General features: G+C 38.5%; 1 protein-coding gene across 2 annotated transcripts in view; it reads left to right on the top strand.

The window, feature by feature from the left end:
• CMC1 (C-X9-C motif containing 1) overlaps positions 1 to 17867 on the top strand; it is a 45333-nt gene extending 27466 nt beyond the window's left edge. For both annotated transcript variants that reach the window (XM_049799295.1, XM_049799294.1), the window contains 2 exons: positions 16142 to 16232; positions 17606 to 17867. In XM_049799295.1, coding sequence (XP_049655252.1) covers positions 16142 to 16232; positions 17606 to 17720 — 206 coding nt within the window. In that variant the 3' untranslated portion in view covers positions 17721 to 17867. The remainder of the gene's footprint in view (positions 1 to 16141; positions 16233 to 17605) is intronic.
• Positions 17868 to 18283: the final 416 nt, after the last annotated feature.

The raw sequence follows: 18283 nt of genomic DNA, 5'->3' as shown, positions 1-18283 counted from the left end.
TTCTAATATAATATAGTCAATGTCTTAAGTTTGATTACAAGGTTGGTATACTAAAGTTTAGGTTCTACCATGTGCTATAGTCATCTGTATGAAGAAATGATGGTAGTAACCGGTGTTTTGTGTGTCCAAACCGTAACTGGTTGCACAGTAACTTCTTGTGAGTAGGTTTTGTACTAACAGTTCTCCAGCACTCAACTCTCTAAGGCTTAGCTGAACTTGTGGCAAAAAGTCAGAATGATCAGTTAAAGCTTGTTATATTTCAAGCAGAGAGAATGAATCTGAAAAAGCAGCAGTGTCTAGCCCTTCTCTTCTCCCTTCTACCATCCTTCAAAGCTCCAGTGGGGCAGCAGGTACCTCATACTGTTCCACAGTGTTCAGAGAGGAGACCCTTGTGAGTGGCACACTAGCCTTGGAGACTTATGTAGGCTCCTTGAACTTTTCTTTTATGATTTTTTGGTAAGTCATGTAGGATGGGAGACATTTCATCCCAATTCTAGCCATCTGAAAGCTATGTCTAGTCTTAAACCAGTCATCCTGTTTAAATCTCTTCAGTGGGACCTAACTGCATGCTGGAAGTACCTTGTGCACTCTCTCTCTCTCTCTCTCTGTTTTGTGTCAAGACAGCAAGGTACTTCCAGAATCAGCTTTAGTTGGCTAAAATTAGGTAAAGTGAATTCCACTGGTAGTCATTTTTAGTCATTTTAGTTAAATGAGGATAAGACCATATATGAAGAACTATCATGGTTAATGCATATGTGGCGTTGCACTGGTATGCATAAAGCAAGGATGGCTATGCTATGAATTTTTGTTACGGTATTTGATCTCCTGCAAAAGCCATGTAGAAACCCTTGGGGTTTTGTGAGCATTTGCTAAGGATTCCTTTGAACTTTTTTTTCCCTCCCTATCTCAGGTTGGTTCCACATTGCTTGGGAGTCCCATTGATTTGTTAATGCCTCCTCTAATGTTAAACATAAGTGTGTCTGCAGGTTCTGTGCAGATGTGGACTGACACAGTAGTAAGTGTCTTTCAGTTCCCACCAAGATTTGGTGGAAAGTAGGGGAAAGGCAGTTGATGCCTGCTACTTCATTAGAAACAGGGCTCAGCTGGAGTTACCGGTTTTAAAATTTGGGGACAACACTTGGAATCGAATGAAGGTTCTTTATTTTTATGGTCCCAGTTACTTCCCATCTTGTTTTCTTTCACCACTAGCAGCAGGCCCAGACTCTAGTCTACACTGAAGAATAAATGAAACTATTTTCCATAACTAATTTGACATCTTAGTTCCTGTTTCATCACTTTTTTTTTTGGTCCCCAAATACTTATCATATATAAGGCTGAAATCATAGTAGGTAAGGGAAAACAGGCAAATAATCCCAGCAGTATAAACTTAAATTCATAAATCTGAGACTTGCAACCAGCCTGCTGTACAAGAAAACAGATGCCATGCAATAAATTAATACTAAGCTGAATAATAAACAAGATGTATTGTTAAAGGTCTTTAACGCAAAGAAAGTGATTTCAGACTTTCATATGCTTGTTTTCTGTCTTTGTTTAAATGAGGCCCTTGCATGTGTTTTCTTTATTGTTCTCTTTCGCACACATTTGAGCTTTGTTGGGTTGAGAACTCAGTCTCTGGTTGGGCAGTGGTGATTAACTTACACTAAATAGGCAGCAGTAATGTGATTTGAGAATGAAAAGGATTCATTTCTTTTAAATGAGGGGAAAAAAACCCTAGGTTGAAGGAAATAGTTTACATAATCTGTAAACTAGTTAAGGAGCTGAATATTTATGCAGGTTGAAATTGAAGCTTAGTTGCCCTCTAGGGGTTTTACATTAATACAGCATATGTTAGCTTTTGGGTGTTGGTTTTTTGTTTTTGTTTTTTTTTCTTTCAGAATAAAGGTGAGAGAAGTCTTTGGAAAAACTTACATACGACAAATCTGTGGTGGTGGAGGCATGTGTACATCTGCATTCAGTGAGTGAAGCTCATTTAGTTCAGAACCCAGAAAATGGAGAAAAGATTTTATCCAGATTATGTTCTTGTAATTTCAGTGTACCAGTTGAGAAGGTACTCACAGTCATCCAGTTGTAGACTGAGAGGTCCCAGCCAGGAGAGATCCTTACGTAGAAGTAGGGGTACAACCTAAAGAGCTTTCAGTCCTGAGTAGACATGGAAGACAAAAGGTTACATGGGGATGGAATGGTGCTGCTGAGGCCACAGTAATGGCAGTATGAAGACCCTCCATCAGGTTCTGCTTGTGTCCTAGCCACTGAATTCTGCTTTGAATTCTTAATGTCCTCAGCTGCCACTGGCTAGTGCACAGGGGTCTTCTGTCACATCTTGCCTTACAGCAGCTTGAGCCCTGTATGGATCCTGTGACTGAACTTGTTAGAAATGAACTTTGTCTCCTTCTTTAGAAAGCAGTTGACAAAAACTGAGTAGTTCTTGTTTGTTTGGGTAGCATATGATATTTCATAGGAAGTATCCTCATGCCATGGGAAGAAATGTGACTAAAATGGCTTCTAAACTAAAGCTACATATATATTTCTCCTTGTCTAAACTTACAAATGTCTCCTTTGCCAATGGTTTTGTAGTAGATGCATTGCTAATGCTTGTTTGAAGAATTGCTAAATAAATTCTTTAAAGTGTAGTTGTTTTTCTAAACGTGGAAACCACATTTATATGATTATTTTTGCTGTTTCTTTCTTAAGTGTTGAGCCTATATTACTCTCAAATCTTTTTGCTTCAGAAACAAGGTAACTTGGAGCAGGCAGAATAGATGCACTTACACAAGCACCTCCTGCCAAACTTGAGTATATGTGTGCATACAGCTTGAGGAGCACAGTGTAGTCGACTGTCAGAAGTTAAGAGTACTGTCCCCGAGGCTTCATTATAGCAAACACAGTCTGGATTTATGCCAATGAAGTCTATGGTGTTATATAGATTTTTATGCCATTTGCCCATTAAGTTTTACACTGAAGAACAGTTCCTCTTGGTACAATACTAGAGTTCCTGGTACATTTTGTTTTGCTTTGTGGATTTGTCAAAAGCTTGTTTGTAAATCCTCTGTCTACAAGTATTTCATTTTGCTGTCCTCAAAATTATAACCTTTGCTATGGAGAAATGGCCTAATCTCTTAATTTCTCTATAGAATCAGGTCTGTTATTACAACCCCTTATACACGTATAATGCTTTGGCTTGGTACTGTTTGGTTCCAACAGCCAGTAGCATCACAGAAGCACCTGCTTGGTTGTATCTGCTGCATGCTTGGGTATGACATCATGGCTTCAGCCTGGTGCTCCCTTGTCAAACCCAGTGACTTTATCAGCAGAGCTCTATGTTATCAGTTCTGCCCTCTACTCTCTGATGCTTGATGTCCATGCCCAATCTGCCTGGGCAGTGCATTGGACCAAAAGAGATGGTAGATTAGAGGGGACGGTAGGTTGGTTGTTTTTAGGAACTTTTTTTTTTCCTCCCTTCTGTGATCTGTTTCCCTCCATGAGTAGAAGCACCTGAGCTGACCGCTATCTTTATGCAAGCTTTTGGTCCAGAACAGAACTGCTCTGTAAGTAAAGTTGTAATAAGCTGCTAGTCTTGCATTGTTCTGAATAGCCTTGGCCTCATCTGTTCAGTTTAATGTCTTTGAAAAGTTTGAAGAAAGCATGTATTACTAGCTCAGGGAGGGTGTGTGGCATGGGGGAGTTCCTGATCATGGGAAGCATCGTAATTGCCCTCTTCGTGCAGGGCAGCGTGCAGTGCTCACAGCTCATGGAGACTTTTTCAGGACCTGAACAAAATACTGAGTTGTAGTGCTTTGTCATTTGAAAAAAGCTTTTGTGCGACAAAGATGCAGGAAGAGTATGGTGGCTGTATTATTTGCTGTCTGGTATTCAGTCCTTTTTAGGTATCTGGTTATCACAGTCATTTATTTAAAAGCATTAACAGAAGATGAAAGATAAATGTTACACAGTTACTACCAACTTTTCAGATCTTGCTAAGCTTTGGTAGTGTGCTTTCTTGCCATGTCATTAAAACTAATCTCTTCAAAATCATTAAATTAGTAGGGAAGTCTGAAATTCTGACTGCCTACATAGTCAATGATGCACTTTCTTTTGAAAAAGTAATTATACAAATTTTATCACACTGTGGCCACCCTTGCAAAAGGTCAAGTTACTTTTCAGTATACAGTTCAGAATACAGACAGCACAATTTTTTTTTATTATTTTCTGAAGAATTGCGCTTCTGGTTCTGTCATCCTTATAAATGCTGAATAGTAGTACCTCATTGAGCAGGAATTCTTCCCACGCCTCCACACGGGCATACATTGAAGGCTAGTAATTTTTGAAAAAAAAGAGAGAGGCTAAACATGTACTGCAAACTAAGGTAAGTACGTAGTAGCCTGTTCTGGAGATGTTGGAATGGTGTTTGGGAAGGAATATAGGATGAATTGTGACCTGTGAGGGAAAGTCACTTCCTCTTTTAAAAGAGCATAAGTGTATTAATTTTAATATTGTACCCTTGTTGGAGTGCTCAGAAGGCCTGAAATTTGGACCCTATTCTGTATACCCCATCCCACCCACAGACTCCAGCTGGAACCCTGAAATCAGTTTCACTTTTGCTTAGAGGGTATTTTGTTTTATTCAGAGGAGGGAGAAATAATACTTTAATAGTAGTAATAATAATACCCCCACTCCCCCCCATTGGTATTGGAACTTTGCGTTGAAGTCATACTTTTGGAAATACAGTAAATTGAACTGGGGGGGGGGGGGGGGGGGGCGGGGAATTATCCCCGAAACAGCATGCTGTAAATTAGAGGTGGTGTCATGGTGGAATAGCTGTGTAATTGTCTCTTCCAAGAGTTACATAAATTACCTGCTCTATCTCCACCGCGTGGTGGAAGGACATAACTGCTATTCCTGCCACTTGGTGAATCTCTGTCTTTTATAAATAGGTATTTTTTTTAACTTTGGAGTTCAGCTAAGGAGTCAGTCACTATGGGACAGAGGGAGGGGGATGTTGTTTCTTTTAATCATCTGTTATGCTAACTTCTCAGTTGTCCCTGAGTGGCTCAGCAGCTCCCAAAGGAGGTGGGAGGATAAGCAGCAGTGCGGCTACTCTGCACAGCTCAAGTTGGATGCACTTGTTTATATAGAAGCAGGCAGTGACAGACAGTAGCCATGGGGGAACTTGCATTTGTTCCAGTTCTGCCTCTTCCAGTGCCTGGTATGGTAATGCTTGATGTCAGGGATACTTACTGTGGGGTAGGAGGAAAATTAGATCAAGTCAGTCTTAAAGGAAGCAGTTATTTTAAAACAGTGCAGTTTAACTAGGTGGCTGTACTCGCTGGGCGTGCTTTACTTGAAACTTTTTATAGAAGGCAATGGTTGTACTTGACAAGAACATTCTTAAAGCAAGTATCTTTAGTAGACAAATGATTTACCCAAGTAAACTGTTTCACAGCAATGTGTTTACTTTGCTTAAAAGGATTTTTTTTGTGTAATTTCTATGGGAAGAAAAAGAGGTCTGCTTTTCTTGACAAATCTGCCTGAATAGCCCAGCAGATTGTCATCTTTGGGCACTTAAATCTGCCTTGCTTGACAAAGTACAGTCACTGTAAAGCCTTATACATAATAGTTATGCCCTTGCTATTTCTCCCCTGTCTTCTGAGGACATAACCCTCTTCTTTGTATTACTGTGCTCTGGATGTCTTGCTTAGTCAGAAGCAGGAGAACTTGTCTCTTAGCTCTTAAAGAGCTGGGTTGCTTGAACTTATTTCATAAATGTGACAGTGTACTATATTTCTGTGTGTTTGGGGCAAAATAACACACGTATAGGTATGTGTGTATACACACAGACAAAAAATGCTGACAAATCTGGAAATCCAGGATGGGAGATCAGATCAGGTCAAGCTTGTGCCCACTACGCTAAAGCTAACATGTAGATATTTCTCCTTATCATCTGTGCCAAAGCTCCATTTGTTGTTGAAGTCCAAGTTCAGTTGAAATTCTAGTGACTAAACACATATTACTAAGAAATTATGTCTACTACAGCATTTCATCAGCATTCAGCAATAGTCAAGAAAGTACTGTCTTGACATTTTAAGGTGTCTGTTTTTGAAAAAAATAATCTTTTCTGGGTCTCTGATTTACTTAGGAAAACACTTTCCCTAGTCAAGTTTCATGTGTTCATTCAGAATTCTTATCAAACCGAAAACTAACTTTAACTTTTCCACCCCTCATCCCCCAAAAGTCATTTTGGTCAGATCTCATGTGTGCAGGACTGATACAGAAATGTAGAATGAGGAGAGCTGACCTGTCATTGGCCAAGCGGCAGAACTGAGAGCTGCTGAAAGGACTGTGAGATTCCAAGGGTTGGGTTTTTTTCAGAACTCAGTTTTTTAACTCTAATTACTTTGATCTGGCATATTTTTTTTTAACAGTTTTAAGTATTTGCCTATTTTTTGTTAGTTGTACTGATTGGGTTGACTTGAATTACTGTGTTAGGCTGTGTTCCTCACTCTTTTTTAAATGAAAACATTTTTCCCTTTCTTAAATTTGCTTTTCACTTTCATTCACTGTCTCTTAGTGCTCATTATGAAATTAGGAAGAAAAGGTCCAACAATCTACTGTGGACAAGTGTGGGTTAATTGGGACAGACAGAAGTACTTCCCTGCTGTTGCTTGAGGTTTCTGGATATACCTCTGACAAACATCTACGATTCTCAGTCCAAATAGGAGCAAATTTTAGACTGCGGAGCATATATAGTGAGTCTGAGGGAGGTGCCCCCAGAGTGAGCTTCTGCATCGTATGGGAATGGGACTGTGTCTTCATTGTTCATGCCTTTCTTGGTTTTATTTGTCATTCCTTGATGCTAGTTTCTTAGAACCCTCTTTTTCCAGAGATTTGGTCTTTAATGATTGTTGGCTTTGAAAACAACAGAAACCCTGTTAATGTTCCTGTAATAAAAAGTAGATCAGCAGCTGAGCAATGACTTCTGTTTTGAATTAAGTGTTGTTGGAGAATTCCTACGCGCCTTATGTGTGTTTTTAGAATTGGCATGGTATTGTGGTTTCTAAAAAACCCAACAACACAAATGAAAAAAAACCAGTAATTTTTTATAACTTTTGAAACAGAAAGTTTAAATAATCATTGATTTCCTATATTAATTTGAAAAGCTCCTTCTAAGCCTTCATTTCAGAAAAGAAATGCTCTTGCCAGGTGTGAGCAGTTGACCAAACCTAGAAACTTATCTATGTGTTTTAAGAAATGAAAACTTTGAAGACTGTTGCTTCTCAGTGAAGGTAGATGGCATTTACAGAGCAAATAACTGCATTGTTCTGAGAGGAAAAAAAAAAACCAACAACAACAACCAAACCAAAAAAACCAAAATACCAACAAACTCCCAACAAAAAACAACCCCCAAACATTTTTAATCTGCACAGAGTGCCTTTCCTTCCTACTGCTTTGGCCTATTCTACAGCCAGCTGATGCATACTTTGAGGCCAGTTAATTTTTGAGCAGGATTTTGAAAACTTGCTAATGAAAAAGGCATCCCTGGTATGACACAAATAACCACAACTGCAATAGTTGGGACTTCAGCAGGACTTAAGCAAGCCGGGGCAGTTAGATGTTGAAGGAATTCAGGCTAGCATATGTGTTTTTGGTATTGGGGTGGTTTTTTTTCCTCGTTCTTCCTCCTCTTCTCTTGGAGCCTTGTCAGTTTAGGCCCACTGTGCAAGTGATCGTAAGGGTTTTGAAAGGTATGTGAGAATTTTATGCTTCAAGGTATAAGCCAAGTTTACAGCTGATAAGGGTTAGGAAGAAACTTCACTTGAGAAAATGTTTTTCCATAATGCAGACCTTCTTGGCACCATTTTCTTAAGCAGCTATTACTGGCTTCTGAGAAAGATGGTATACAGGACAAATGGGCCCTTTGTCTGATTCGGTATGTTATTTTCTGATCTCTAACTTTAAATGTCCCCTAAAGCAAAGGTTTCAGATTTGTTTCTGGGATATTGATAACACGTGTTCTTTACCCCAAGACAATGTGTTTAGAGAAACCATTTCTAGTTTTTTGGGAAATACTCTTTCTCTGCAGATCACAGTTGTGCTGTCTGCCTTCTTGACAATTCTCTCCTGCTGTATGTTCACCTCTCAATCATGAGACAAGTGACTTTTCAGCATTTCATACTGGTGTGCAAGAGATGCTCTAATCTACTGGAGGATCCTCTGTTTGCATTGTATATTTTAAGACAAAGCTGGTTTTTCATGCTGAGAGTGCCCTGGAAAAGACTGGGGAGGAAGACATCTTTAACACAGTGAATATCCCTTCCCTAAAATTCCTGGATTCCTGGAATTGTCTCTCCTCCCTGGTCCTCTGTCGTGTGCTACTATGTATTGATCATCTGCCCTAGGGCAGATGCCCCCATCAGTACCTTGGAGCTACAAAAGCTGAAATGGAGCAGCTTTTTGGGGTGGTGGTGATAGGGAGGAAAATGGAAAGGGTATGATTACTTTTATGTTATAGCAAATAAGTATTTGTGGAGACAAAGTATTTGATCTGATAACAGAGGTTCACTTGAAAGAATCAAGGTTATTTTATGTCAATTTTCTCTTTGCCCTATATAAGATGCATTTAATTATTTCATGCTATCTCCTTCTATTCAAATTAATCTGTCTTATATATATTGTTGCTCAAATTAGAATAATTCTTTAATCAGCTGTGTTATGCATGCCATAGTAGACTAGAATAGGAAAGCTACTCCTGGCACACTGACGATGCATGTATTTTATTTGTTACTGTAATTTAAAAGTAAAATCAGAAATATTGATTTCTACTTGACTGGAGAGATGATTTAGTTTGAATATCAGACTGATCTTAATCAGGTGAGAATTAATTGAGTTGGAGGTATTAGATATTCAGTGATGTTAACTGAACCATGATCAATCTACAGAGAAGCTTTCTTTTGTACTGTGTTGGAAATATCAAATAGCTTGTACTCTACAATGTAAAACAATCTTTTCATGTTCATCCTACTACTTCCTCTGGCTCATTAAATGCACCAGTCATCTGTTCTGTGCATACTGAGTAATCTTCAAAGTAACAAGCTAATAAATCACAATTTAATACAAAATTAAAAGCATAATAACTTTGCCATAAAATGTTGCTGATAATGTTTTGTCTCATTTTAATGTTTTTGTACACATTTTACAAAAATAGATTTTAAAATCTTGTCCTTGTTTACATTTTGAAGGAACCTGTGTCCTCCTTCCACCATCACCCCCCAAATCCCCACTGTTACTTGGTCATCTTTTCTCCACTCAGTGGTAGAGCTCAAGGAATGACCCAAACATTGGACAAAACTATTTCCTTTTCTGTGTAAAGGAAAAAACCTATCCCAGGAATAGAACATAAGCCTGGTCTGGATCATGATACAAGCTGCTTTTTTTTATTTTAAGAGTGTGATAGCAGTATCATAAGTGTTGAGAAAATATAAATGGTGAGATAACACCTCTGTAGGACTTTCTCTTAAGTAGTAAAATTGTAAAGTCTTTAGATAAACTAGAGCCAGACCTGAGAGGATCAATTTATCTTGATAATGGGGAATATTTCATTTAATTTGTGTACAATAACATCTGCAAAATAGATACATAATTATGATTTATAAAACTAGAGTTCTAATATTATATGAATTGCACAACACTTTGCAATATGAGTCAATACGGAAGTGCCAAGTATTGTTATAATCTGAATCTGCAAAAAAAGAACTTTTAGACATAGCCTTCATGCTACATACAGTTCATACACTGAAAATAATAATGGTGGTCCCTTGGTATTGTTATATCAACACAGTTTCCAATGCAGCTGGTTGTCTGGAGGTTAAGTCCCACTTTTGTTCTTCTCTTGCTTTGCATGTGAAAAGGCTTTCATGTTTGCAGAAAGAAGCAATTAAGTATCTAATATTTTTAAATACTTAAAGTAAAAAAAAAATTACTTTACAAATCGCCTACAAATATAATCTACTTGCTGGTCATTCCCCTTCATTAAATCACCAAAAAATAAAAACTTTTTGTTTATTTTTAATGCTGGGGGCAGGGCGTTACAGTTTTCTTCATAAAGTCTTTCCTTTACATATATGTCACTAAAACTTTTGCAGTCCAACACACTGGTTCTGCCATTTCATTTTAAATGCAGCACAGTGCAGAGACCAGCCTACCTCTCCTTGGGGGTGGAGGGGTGTTGTAGGCTACATAAAGAACACTTGCATCCTAAATATGGTGCTTTGTTTTTGTTGTCCACTGTTTGTAGGTCTGCAGACACTGAGATTAAGAATGTTAAATTTAACCTTGTCTGGTTTAATGCTGCAGAAGAAAATCATTATCTTTATGCAGCAGAGCTGTGGCTCTGTGTTTCGTCAGATCTTGGTTTGTCCCTTTGAGTCAAAATCCTACAAGTTTGTTTTCGTTTTTGTCATATAGGAGCAAATATTTCTTGAACCTCTGAATATGTTCTAAGATGAAAATGGGCAGTACTGTGGCTTTTTATTTCCTTTTTTTTTTTTATGAAGAAGTGTATGTACCAGGATGTCTGTTGGTGGACCCCCACCAACTTTGTTGTAACTAACTTTCTGGTAATGTATCTGATCTTTTAAAATTTGAAAATCAACACTTTAATGTGCTGATTATTGAATATGCCTCTCTGACTGCTTGGATAGACAGGGAAATTAATTGTCCAGTCTTTAGTCTGAGATAAGTGAACTGTTACCCAGATTCACTTCGTTTTTTATCTGCTTCCCATATTATCTTGTAGTAAAGTTATAAAACAGAGTTGGGGGAAAAAGCTATTAAAACCACTAAAGGAAAACATTCTTAGATACTATTTTTCAGCAAAGGTTTATGTGGACTGTAAAGATCTTTGTAAACAAAGTTCTTTACTGTGTCAACCTTCTAGCTAATTATCAAAGAAACCTTAATAAAAGAGTGCTCTGTAATTTAAAGCAGTTCTTAATCAACCATCAAATATACTAATAGTCAGACATTAAAAAATAGTTCATGATACCTCCAACATTATTTGTATACGTCTGTATCTGAACAGAATTATACAAAGACTCAGAATAGGATTTTTATAAAAAATAAAAACCTGCATGTCCAGACAGCTTTAGAAATAATTTTTAGAAGGCTTTTAAAAGCTCTTTCTTCCATTGTTCTGTGACCTTACATGTGCCAGGATCTACAAAAGCAGATGTTTTTCCTTTTGTTCTCTGTGTCCTGCTTTCTCGAGTAGTTAAGTTGAGATAGGGAGACCCAGTGAAATACTGCTCTTGGATCCTGGGCAGCTGGAGATACGGAGGTGCCGGGATCCAAACTCAGCAGCTTCCCTGAGCTGCTCCGGGCCCCAGATGCTCCCTGCTGAAGAGTAAGCCCATGGAAGGGCTCACTCATCACTGGCCTCGGCCACAAAGCTGTCACGTCTGTCCCTGAAAATCGTAGGAGCTAAGTGGTCCTCCTGTCATAGGCAGATCACCTATATATGCTCGCATGCCATAGATAGCAGGTGGGAACTGGCAAAACTGAATTGCTCTGTATTCAAATGGGGTTGTTCAGCTTTTGTTCAGTTGAAAGCAGACCTTCGTCTTGGCAAAGATACCTTTTGGCCTTACATACTTGGTTGATGTAGAGAAGGTACTAAATTGCAAGCTTGCTTTAGCAGCTAAAATCTCTCTACGTGGCTGTAACGGTCCAAAAGTAATGTGACTTAAAATTCTCAGGACTGTGCCCAAAACTCATATTGGATTTGCCTTAAAAAAGAATTGCAAAGCTTTCTCTGCGCGAGAGAGGAAGACGACGAAATCTGTCCCCGAATCAGTGCGGAACTGTTCAGTGAACTATTTCTGAGCTGTAGCCTCGAGAAGAGTTCTTTGCTCGGTGTGTGTCCCCTTAGACACAGCCTGTGACACAGAGAAGAGCCTGTGGGGCAAACCTATGTCAGATATGATGTCATGAACTGTAACTGCTGCAGGTGAAAGAGGGGTCCATAGCCAGTTTCCGTGGTAACTGGTAGGCACCTGCAGCTCGTTGACGCAGTACTGGATCTGTCCTTATCTGTGCAAAGAGCACTCGGTGACAGACATATGTAGCTGTCCTGGCAAAGCCTCATCAGGGTTCATTTTAAAGAAGGCAAGCTTTCTCTCCCTTTTCTAACAAGGCATTTTGACTCCTGTTGTGTTGAGCTCCATCCCTCATTTCATTTAGCTTGTATTTGTAAATACTGGGGATAACTTTTATTGTTTGAAACATTTCTTTCTGTTGTGTTACAATCTGCAGTGAATTTGCAGACTGGCCAACATTTACATCTAGTTTCGCTGCTGCCTGAAGTTCTGTTTTGGTAGCTTGCTGCTTGCAAGGAGAAAGAAGACATCTTATCGGGCCATGAACTTGAAAAGTCATGGAAAGCCATTCGCTAAAGTCGTAAAGATTGGATGATGCACAAGATTTTGAAAAGATCAATTCTGCTCTGAAAGAGCAATTGTTCTTTGTATCACATGCAGTATATCAGGAAGGAGTTCGTTTGAGTGTGAGACCCGCTTCCCTAGCATTCTGCTTACTGCTTGTAGCTGCTAAAGTGTTAAACTACAATGGGTTTGTAATCAGATGCTGGGTATCCGCTCCTTTTGTGGTATCTCGCTAAGCACCCTGAAGCTTTGGTCTACAATGCAGATATTGCTTGAGTGAGGAATGAGTGGTGTTTGTCAAGATTATGGAGATGGAGATTAATTCTTGGTTTGAGATTATATCTGGAACTATTGTGCACAATTTGTGAGATTATTCTCCAAACCAGTAGTTTTAACACTCTGTGCTGCTCAACATTGAGATGTTTTGTTTCATGAAAAAGTTGTGAGCAAGACAGAGCATAATTAAAAATAAACCAACATGCTCCAGACTCCTGCGTGGTCTCTGGTAAACGTTTACAGCTAAACCTATCTTGCAGCACATTCCTTATGCCTCTGCCAAAAGGATTTTAAAGTGCCGGAAGTAAGAGAAGAGAAGGATAATCAAGTTTTGTGTGCTTATATGAGGATGCCCGATATGCTTTAACCTGCTCCTTTTTTCCCCTCTGTTGTTAAGCATCAGCGACATTAAAGCTAGATACCTGGAAGCAGTTTTATCACTTTGCAGCAGTGCCTGGCCACGTACAGCAAGCAGGGCCTTCTGAAGCCAGGGAATGCTTGCAATTGCAGTTCAGGTTTTGTTCGCTGGGACATCACGCCTGTAACCAATCAAGACTGGTGAGCTAACAAGTGAGAGGGACCTCCTGTTGTCTTCGGTGTTTTTTTTTACTTCACAGCTTCCAGAAGGAATGATTACTACCAAAAAAAACCAGAACAGCACTTAAGGAAGTGTCTGCAGAGAGTAGAAATCAAACTGGTCACTAGACAAACCATAAGCTTTCAAAGGCTTCTGATGTTTTTCCCAGAAAAAACAAAGGACATTTCTAGAAATGTGATAATAGGTATGATTTTTCTGAGGTGCTGATGTAGGGACATTCATTGTAAACAGTCCAGGAAAGAACAGAAGAAATGTCAGATTCACCTTTAAAACCAAAGAAATATTTTGATAACCTGATATTTCTCATACTGTTCTGAGCTTACACTGCTTCGTAAACGTCAGCTATCCAGAAGTATCCTTAAAGTTGTGGATATGTATTTGGATGATTTTAGGTCTAAAACTAAAACACATACCAAATGAGATCTTAGAAATTGAGTATGGTTGTTAATAGATACCTTTAAGCACAGGTTACAGTGTCTTCCCAACTGGTAATTAACTGGTTAATTTCAACCCATTTTTTTGCATACTTTCATCTGATACATTTTCAGGTGGCATATGGTGATGTTACCAGTGTTTAAGGTTAGGTGCTGTATTGAGGCACATTTTAAGTGTTCATAAATAATATGTTCAAAGTAGAGAAGATGTCAATTCTCTGCAGAGTTTTGCAAAGATATATTTAAGTTTGGCAGTGTAAGGACACTTAAGACTGTCATCAACACTTTCAGCAAACACGGATTTTATTAAAAGCCTAATTAATATAGCCATGGGCAAGCAGATTAGCCTCATCTGGGGGTTGCTTGCAGCTGTTGGATCACTTCTCCTTTAAAGTCTTGCCAGTAGTGTCCAGGATACTACTAGAAGGTGGATTTGGTTCCACTGAGGTCTGTGATTGCTTAATGCTCATTTCAGTGGGCATGTGCTGTGAGTGAAGGACAGGATTGCTGCTTTTATAGGCACAAATCTCTGTTTTCTTCTAAGTTTTGATGTATAGGACATCACATCATCATACAGGATCAAAAGTTGCTTAGTATGCAAATCTGAAACTTCAGCTAAATGTCTTGAAAACATACAAGGACAGGTACAGGACTGTGCTACAGTTGATATGTTTGACAGTCATGCCCATATAGTCACATGGTCAATACGTTCCAGGTGCTTGAGGTACCTTTTTGATGCCCAGCATGACTTCAGAGGTATATCTATACAGTAAGCTTCAAGAACGGAAGTGATACGTAGTATTTGCAGAAATAGCAATTTTTGTATCTGATTGCTGTGTATGAAAAGTGGAAGATTCTAGTGCGAGTACATGAAGTACAAGTTTTTGGACAAAACAGAGCAATGCATTGAGCATATATACACACATATGACACTCCATGTGCGTATACTTCAGTGTACATGTACGCTGAGTATAGATTATGTGATTTACCCTTTGTATGATGTAGCATCATTAAGTTTTGATGTTACTGGATTAGCTCTAAGTTTTGCGAAAGATGTACAAGGATATAACAATTTCTGTATGCCCTAAATTTGCTGGATATTAAACCACTACCAGGAGAAGGTCAGAAGAGTAGAAATGGATGGAACTCTGGAAGGGGACACAGTAGATTTGACTTTGTTCTTCACCTGGCTACTGGTTGATCTCGGACAATTGGCTTTCTCTCTCCCTCTCTTTCACTTATGTAAATGCAGATGATTACTAACTCAGACCCCTTATAACAAAATAGTTTGAAATCTCCTGATAAGAATAACAGCTAATTCTTATCTAGAGTTACTATTTAGTGAAACATCTGTACAGGGTGGTGGTAACAACGAGGTATAATTTTAGTTACTCCCAGATAAAACCCACACCCTTAACCATGACTTTGCTGTTCTGTTTCAGTATCTAGCATCTCACTGACTTGTTTTTAAGTCTCAAGACCCTTAAGACTGACCGGGTATTTTTACTTCATTGAGCAAACAGGTTGGGAAGAGACAGATCATTGTCTCTTCCCCCTTTTATATTCCCTTGTTCTGCCAGAGGTCATGATCCCAGAAAGGTAGATGATCATTAATATTTTTGTGGGCAATGCTCTTTACTAGACATTTGGACTTTGAAGAAACTCCATATTGAAGAACAGCTACAGGCCACTACACAACGCAGAGAAGATACAGGGAAGATAGAAGTGCTTCTTGGAGCAGTATAGTGCCATGGAGTACAGCCTGGCACTCCCAGCTTTCTCCTTGCACTCCCAGGAGACATTTTTGGAAATGCCAGGAAAGAACCATGACCGCACAGTTTCTTATCTCCTGTCCCAAGGGAACCTTCACAGGAGGTGAAATGCCAGTCAATTTCTTTGAGAAGGTTGTTGCTGTCAACATTACTGCCCTCTTCATTTGTAGATACAAATGTGCTTCCATAATTTAAAAAGCTTTCATTGTAGAGGAAATGCTAACAACCCTGGCTTACCTCATTTTTCATGCTTCCTTTTGTTTTGCTGTGATAGCCCTGAGTAGCTGGTATGGAAAGCAGGCACAAGAATCATGGATTTGCTGCAAGAATAACTTCAGAAATTTGTTGGTATTAGCAACAGCAGTATGTGTGTGAACGTGTTACGTGATATGAGGGGAGAATCCCAATTAAAATCTTGTTGCTAAACAAGTGACAGAGACCTTACAAACAACGTGAGACTCCAGGCCCGCTATGGTTATATTAATAATAAATCAGATCTGGTCTGTGAGGTTTTCTTAAATGACATAGTATAGACATAGGAGAATTTTTTTACCAATGGTCATTTTTCTAACTTTAATTTAGTTTGTGTTTTTTCTTCTTTTTTCCCAGCATTTACTAAATGCTGTCAGGAAACTGGTCTTCTTATGGTGGTGAAGTGTCGGCAAGAGAACACAGCACTGAAAGACTGTCTAGTTGGCTAGTAAGTCCCTCACAAGTTTTTGTTGTTTTTTTGTTGCATGGCCTATATTAATCTAGAAATGAGTAGAAATCTTAAGTCTTCTCAAAAGGCTTATGCAAGGTTAGTGACTTTGACGTATTTTCTGAAAATTGTATCTTCGCTTTATTAAAAAACATGTTGGTCAGGGCCCTACCTGACAGGATTTTATTTCCTTAATAAAGCTGTTCTATGACTATAAAGACTCCTTTCTTGATTTAAATGGTGACGGATCTAGATTTTCAGCCCAGACAACACATAGCTTTGTATTCACAATGCTGAACGACATGTGGGGATGAGGGTGAGCAGTAGAAGCACTTTCATACCCTGTTAGTGAGACAGGATAAGTTTGTTTTGATTTTGCTGCTTGAACTGTTTTTTAAGATTTAGTCTTTGTCCTGAAAGTGTCCTGCTGTTGTGAACAGCAATAGCAGCAGCAATGGGAAACTGTTCAGTATTAGAGAGGTCAACTTGATGCCATGGTGGATTTGAAACGTCTCTTTTGGAAGTCCTAATTTATCCCCAGTGCCATCAGGCTGAAGTGTTAGATTCTTGAATTTCACAGGGTGAGGGTTGTGGATTTTTTGAGTTTGACTTGGCTGGTTTGCTTTTTGGTGCAATGTGTGTCCTGCCCTGTTAAACCAGAGATTAAGATTAAATGCCTTTGAACTAGTCACAGTTATTCTCAAGTATTTGGGAACTAATGAAAAAAACATGTGCAGCCAGGCAAAAGTTCAGGCCTAACTGCAGTGAGAACTTGCTGGAGTTACTCATTTTTATTTGTACCTTTGCCTTTTTTAAAAATCAAAACAAAACAAAGCAACACACAAACAAAATTCTACTGAAAAAAAAAGTTTAGTGCTTGAATAAATACACTTAAAGTTACAAGCCAAATGAATTTAATTTAATGATCAAGGACCTACATGTTTATTGTTTGAGACACACACTTGAACCTGTTCCCAGTAGTTGCTTGGGTGCATAAAAAAATATAAGTGTACTCCAGCAGATTCCCATGTTGAAGAAACTAATGGCAAATAACAACAAATTATTTAGCTGAACTGAAATATCCAATGTCTTTCCCTTTTTCTACCTTTCCTCTTCATGGCTTCACTGTAGAGGCTTAAAAATGACTGTGCCTCAAGAGAGAGCAGTTATCACGAGAAGGCAAACCAACTCAGTATTTAGAGTTTACAGGATAACTTTGTAACACTTATGTACTTTATAAAAAAGGTATTTTATTATCGAAGGCAGGCAAATTTTCTTTGGGTGTGAAAGGAAGATCAGTTATGAGTGTTATTGATGCAATATCTGTTCCATATTCCAAGATGAAAAACAGTATGTATTTGTCTGTCTTGTAGCTATTCTGATCCATTGTTCTATGAAGAATGCAAAACAGAATACTTGAAGCAAAGAGAAGAATACAGAGCAACTGGAATTAAGAAGAAAAGACAGAAGCTTAGTTCAAATGTGTAGTTAAAACTTAAAGTGAACTTTTCAAATTTTATATCCAACTTTGATTTGACTTGATTTAAACAGACTTAAATCATCTGTACCCCTCTGTGTGGACTATAACTGAAATACACAATATGAATGGAGAATAAAATAATCTCTGAGCTCAAATGTCAATTTTTTAATTTGCTGTAATTACAGTTACAAGGCATGCTGTCACACTTTGCAAGGAAAGTTGCAAAGGTCTGTTCTTCTGTCTAGACCTGAGATTTTGTTACTGATTTACAAATGGTCTTTTGGAATTTAAAGCTTGCGTCTAGTTATGTGTGGCCAGCTACGTAAAAACTTAAGGGTGAATAACTTAAGTTGTATTAACTGATCACAAATTGGGTATACATTAAAATTGGTCTATTTGTCATCTGGAGCTGTGGGTGTATGGAGATGCTTTTGATGCTCTTACTAGAAGAGAAGGGTGGCAAATGCAGAAGGGAACAGCTTCTTGGACCAATTTGATTTATCTTTCTCTTGAAAATGTTGAGTCATATGAGAGACTGATAGTACTTTTGCCTACATTGTGACTCATTTTC

This window comes from Accipiter gentilis, chromosome 4 (assembly GCF_929443795.1).
Source record: "Accipiter gentilis chromosome 4, bAccGen1.1, whole genome shotgun sequence".
Taxonomy (NCBI): domain Eukaryota; kingdom Metazoa; phylum Chordata; class Aves; order Accipitriformes; family Accipitridae; genus Astur; species Astur gentilis.
Note: the sequence above shows the minus strand (reverse complement) of the source record. Positions and strands in the feature narration are given on the sequence as shown.